The sequence below is a fragment of the Pygoscelis adeliae genome, unplaced genomic scaffold (genome assembly GCF_000699105.1).
Source record: "Pygoscelis adeliae isolate BGI_AS28 unplaced genomic scaffold, ASM69910v1 Scaffold470, whole genome shotgun sequence".
Classification (NCBI taxonomy): domain Eukaryota; kingdom Metazoa; phylum Chordata; class Aves; order Sphenisciformes; family Spheniscidae; genus Pygoscelis; species Pygoscelis adeliae.
In genome coordinates, this window is record NW_008824033.1 from 520,524 (window position 1) to 526,523 (window position 6,000).

Sequence of the window (6,000 nt, forward strand, 5' to 3'; positions counted from 1 at the left end):
ATTAACATTGAAAGTTATGGCTAATTTCTATGCAACTATGCATGAGAACTCTTATAGCAACACTGTGCAGAATGATCCTTGGGATAAGAAACACTGGCAGAGCCTCGGATTAATAGAAGGTTGAGGAAACTCCCCTAGAGCATAAGGACAGGTAAACTCTTTGTCCTTCCAAACACCCCAGATGGGCCAAGGACACCACCCAAAGGGCCAATTGACTTGCTTACTTCACTAGTTAACAGTCATATACATATTATGAATATAGAACAACTTGTGGGGCATGCTGTGAGCTGTCTCAGGCATGAATTGAATGTGGTCCCTGCCTTCCTGAAGGCAAGTGTTTCAGCATGGGACACCAGTTTAAACTGTGTCCATTTCAGCTCTGCCATCCTTAGTGAGCAAGAGGGACAGTATCAAGAGGGGCAGAGGGAAATTTCTGTTTAGATGACAGCCCCTGCCTCATGTTATCAAGATGAGCCTGGCTGAGAAATTAAAGTGGGGCAAGAGTTGAGTAAAGCTATGATATTCTAGAGGGATGCCCAAAACTGCTGTTACTCTGTAATGGCCTTGATTTTTCAGTCTTCCCACATAAACTACAGATCTTCAAGTCCATTTTTCAGCAATTCTACTAGCTCCGTATTTCTCAATTTCTATATATTTCTCAAATGGTCACATCTGTATGAGGGTACTAGACAATCTTACCTGAAATTTTCATTTTCAAAAGCCTGCTGAAGCACCCTAAATTGTACTCTTTATGTGCTGAGACCAAGACTCCTAAATGATACAAACAGCTTTGAAAAATGTCATTGTCCATCTTCTGCTCAAGTTAAAGACAGTTTTTCACTATAAACTGCTCAGTTAATGCTCATTAATTGCTAAATTGCTATGATAGAATACTCTAGTTAAGAAAGGACATTCTCTATACTTGTAACACTCAAATCAGTTATAGGATAACACTTTTACAGGAGCTATAGGACTTAACATCCCAAGTTCAAAATGGGTTTTGCAGCCTGAGCACCACTGAAATGAACCAAGATTTAGGTTCCAAAGTGGATCCTAAGCCTCATGAAGAGACACAGCATCCCAGCACCTCAAGCAGAATTGGCCGACATGTAGGGGTTCTGCTCTGTGATAGTTTGGGGGATTTTAGTTTGTTTTCAATTCAAATTACATGAAATTACATTAAAAACTTTTTTAGAATTTATTTATCTTATTACACATTTAATAAGAAAACTAAATAATGACTTAAGAAACACAGCACCCTGATGCTTTAGAGGTGAAATTGGTCTCCCTGGACCTCGCTGCTGCTGCGTGCAGTTGATCCAAACGGGGCCTTCCCTTGTCGGGTACAAGGTCTCCACACAAACCTGCAACTGTGCTCACCCCTCACTGGGCAGCACCGTGTCCCCAGGCTACCCACCCACCTAACTTTATAGAGTAGCCACCCTAAAATCTTGGGTGCTCAGCAGCTGCGGCACACCAGTCGTGAACACAGCATGCAGTCCTGGCAGACCTGTTCCAGCATTTCCAGGCATCGTACTCTTGTTCTGTAGACCCTGGGCCACAGCATGCTACTATATATCCAATGAGTTGTAGTTGTAAGTAATTTTTTGGGAAAAAAACCTGCATCCCAAGCATTTTTTCTTCCAATACTGCCCCCACAAAAATCACATCCAGAATGAAAACTGAGTTGCTAAAACTAATTAATTGTATTTCTTCTTAGAGCACCTGGACAAATATCCAATAGAAACCACATTGCATGTAAAAAGTATACAACAATATTGGGTTAAATAGGAAAAGATCAAAAATAACAACCTGTTTATAAAATGAGAAGTGTTGGGATATTCTGCTTTCTTTTAATCAAGTCTAGGGAATGTAGCTAGGAATACCAAAGATAAATAAGAGCTACATGACATCTAGGTTTGAATAAGCAATGCATGTTTCTTCAGCATGTTCTCTTGTTAGGGCTTTCAGCCAGAATATATTCCCATTTTAAGTACCAACTTCCCATTGAATTATTTGAAATAGAAGCTGCATGGTATGAATGACTTCCCTTAGAATTAAATTACATTCAGGGTAGGCATCTTACCTATAAGCAAGCATAAATACAACAATATATATGCATGGGCATGTCATTCATTTTATTGAAGACTTAACCAAGCTTTCTATGCAACTAATGTGTATCATTAGCAGTGTTCATGTAGGCATGTAATACTGGCTCGTTAGGAAGAGACCTGGATGGATTCCAACTTACTTAACCCTTAAAGTGTTACTGATTGGCAGGAAAGAATTGGCATTCCCCATGTGCACAAACTGCATAAAAAATTCATTTGGTCAGAAAATTAGGATTGGATTTAAATTTCACAGCACACAAGGACAAAGAAAGTGAGAGCTGCCACGGTTATGGTGTTGGCCGCATGGGAAGGGTCTCCTAGGGTACCTGCCGGGGGGAAGCCTGTGTTCCTCCTCACCCCTCGCTGCTGGGGCCTGGGTGTGCTAATTTAGGCATGTGATCCATGTAAATGGCATCAGCCCCTGCATCCCTGCAGGCAGCTGGCTACCGGGTGGTTCTGCCCAGGCAGCGCAGCCCAAAGGCAGGGGAAAAGGGGTTGGCTCCTCATTTTCTAGAAATGAGAGCCCTGCTGCAGTCAGTTTGCAAAGCTGAGAAGGGCTCCCACCGCTGAGCAAACAGTCCCAGCCACCTCCAGGTCGCAACCCACAACAGCAAGGAGCCGCACACCATACTGGGGACAGGAGCAGGGGCAGAAGGGAGGGCGATGCACAACCCATTTGCAGGGGGATGTCGCCCCTTGTAAAGCATCCCTGTGCTCTCATGGTCCCATCTGAAAACAATCAGCCATTTCACATGGCATCCTCAGGCCACAGCACGCTTCATCTCAGTAAGATCTTCCAGGGTTAATGGTTCCTGCTGCGTTCCCTGCACTGTGGCTGTTCAGATCCCCTATACATATTTTGGTGTGTAACCATTGCAGAAGGTCTGGTAGCTTACAGAGGTCATGTAGCTTACAGAGGTGCACTTGAGCACTGCCCACGTAACCACACGCCCCTTTGTCCTGTTTCATGTGCAGACACAGAATAGCTGTAATTCTCATATGTGATTTATTTTTGAGTACAGTGTATTGCTCTTTTCTGAAACTTTTTCCTTTTTCTTTCTTTTTTTGTCAACTTTCTGCATTGGCAGAGCATCTTGGGATTGAATTTATGGGTATGGACCAATCATTCCTTTTAGCCTGCAGATTTTAGAGCCTGAGAGATAAACCCCTTTTTATTTTTTTTCTCCACATCCCCTTTTCAATTCCTAACCGATTTCTTTATGCTTTAGAAGGGATCATACAGCTATAACAACAACCCTTGTCAAAATGTTAGCGGAGATCAGCTCACTAAAATGGTAATAGTGGTAGGATATTCCAGACCTAAGGAGTTCTAGGAATTACTGAAGTAATCATGACATAGTGCACATTCATTTTTCTGCTGTGTAATTTTGACTAGTTTTGACATTTGCTTTTGCTAAGTTCTTCTACAGTTGCTGGATTTTGGAAACACTGTAAGCATTAAGCAAAATGACTAACTAGTCTATAAAAAAGATAAGCTGTTATAGCCACCTAAAATTCTGCAAATTTACAGTTTTGAGCTCTGTAAATTTTTATGTCTAAACCCACAGCTAGGAATGTAAATCAGATGTATATACATATGTGTAAATGGTATGCATATATACATTCTAGGTCTGTAAAGTAGAAGTGAACTGATGTTATTTAGGAACTTAAGCAGAGGTTTACAGCTAAACTCCAGATCCTAAAGTCAACAAATATATTCAATATTTCTAATACCAAACTCATATTGCACCCAATGAAGAATATTGGCAGTGGGTGCTATTTTTACACTTCAGCTTAAATATAGTAGAAATAGATCTTATAAGTCCTCTTTATGAAAAGACTGTACTTATCTGACTAACATTTAGTAATCAGGGGTACAAATAATGCATCTCTTGAACAGGCTAACTTGGAATTCAGGTCAGTTTTAGTTTCGAATCTCCTAAAATTGTCGGCAAATGAGAAGAACCAGCCAGTGATGCTTTTCACACTTTTAGTTCATGTTCTTATTAAAAATGCCCCCACAAAATGTTATTAGCTTAAGCTGTGAACTGTGGAAAACCCATTACAAGTCCAAATTTTAAAAATGTCTCACAACGCAGCTTATTATTATTACCACAAGATATTATTAATTCTCACTCAGAAGTACTAGATCGTAGCAGAAGATATATGGCTATGTTAAAATATAAGGAATTAAATTAAAATATAAGGAATTAAATTCCTTTAAAAAACTGACTTGCAAATTTTGCTTTATATATGAAATTAAATCAGCGGAACCACCTCTTGGAATGAAATGATTTTAAAAATCCCCAGAGACCTGTAAGAAGAAAAACTTTAAAATAGAGCAAATGTAAGACCATATATATAATTTAAGACCATATATATCATCAATTACATATAAATTAGAGTGATGTGAAATTAATTGCATAATGTGCATGTTCGAAAGACTGCACGTAGAGGGATTTAATATCTTGACTTAAGTCTCATGTTGATTTGATTTTCCTAGCATTCTGCAGGCGGAAAAAATGTATTCAAAAGATTTTTAATACTTAATAGGCTCAAACCTTTCCTAAATTCTCACTGCACATGCATTTCTTTACGGACTTTTCCCCAAGGCTGCTATTAATTTTTTTCAAGCTAGTTTGATGAGCACTGCAAACACAGCACATGTTATTTGGCTGGATGTCATTAACTGGGTCTGTAAATGTTAACACCGGTCAGAGAGAGAGGGCAGTTTTGGGGCAAGTCCCAGTATAACCGCAAGTGCCCTGCGGGAGTTCGGTCCCCGCTTCGCAAAAGTCTTCTGGCCTTAAACAGAGAGGCCAAGGCTCATCCTCGAGGCACCACGCCGCCTGCAGAGCCGTGGCCAAGACCGCCGGCCCAGGCCAGCCGCCAGCATCCCCTGCAGGACACCTGGGCGTACCCCAGTCAGCCCTTGCTGTCCCAGGCAGGGAGACCCTGTCAGCCAGGAGCACAGCCAGGTTTGCATGGGAGCTTGCTGGTTTGCTGGGCAAGACATGCCCAGACGCGTGTGCCTTCCCAGGCAGCCATTCCCCCCATGGCTTGAGGGAGGGCATGGCGGCACCGCCATTCATGCACACCATGTCAGGCTGAATCATCCTAAGGGCCTCGTTTCAAAGGGCACAGGAGGGAATTAAGACAATGAAAGCAGACCCAGGGGTTTACTTCTCCATGCCCCTCAAGACCTACAATCCCAGCAGACATGCCAGTGCGAGGAGCATTGCTCAGGGCTGCACCCACAGCCCTGCTCCCTCGCTGCACCCCCGTTCCCTGCAGTGGGTGGGAGCCCAGGAGCATCCAGCACACAAGCGACAACCTTCAACCCACTGGCAGCCTTAGCAAGGCTATCACCAGCCAGCTGCCTGGCTCATCTGAAACAGCCTCAGCCTGGAGTAAACCTCCTGGAGTCAGTGCAATTTTTCCCTGAGTGTAAACAACCAAGCAGAGCCTCCACTGTTAATTAATCTATCTTCTTCCTCCTCTCCCTTCCCCTCCAAGAAAAACGGGTTGATATATCCTTATTCATTTTGCTTTCACAAGCTAACAGCTGACAGCATGACCAAAAAAAAAAAAAAAAAGAATAATTCAAAGCATTTCAGATTTGCCCCTAAATTGCTTAGCGCAATTCTCCTGTTTCCTGTGACGTCCTTGTAATACACCATTTCCATGGCTAACTAATAAGCGCTTTCAGAAGGGGCAAAAATGGGAAGGGGATCAAGTGCCACTAACTAGCCTAGGCAAGGAGTTATGCTGTATGAGAAATCCCTTCACACTCTGCTTCAGCCTTTTTTTTTTGTCCCCAAGCATTTCTTCACTCTATTTTTTCCAGTATCAAGCATGCTGTGCCAGGCCTGCAGTTGACTTCTCAACC

General features: G+C 42.3%; 1 protein-coding gene across 2 annotated transcripts in view; it reads left to right on the forward strand.

The window, feature by feature from the left end:
- NRG1 (neuregulin 1) overlaps positions 1-6,000 on the forward strand; it is a 103,138-nt gene that overhangs the window by 83,886 nt on the left and 13,252 nt on the right. Inside the window, exon 4 of one of the 2 annotated variants that reach the window (XM_009330698.1) lies at positions 3,200-3,223. The exons of the other annotated variant lie outside the window; for it this stretch is intronic. Within the exon in view, the coding sequence (XP_009328973.1) occupies positions 3,200-3,223 (24 nt within the window). The remainder of the gene's footprint in view (positions 1-3,199; positions 3,224-6,000) is intronic. 2 annotated transcript variants of the gene reach the window in all.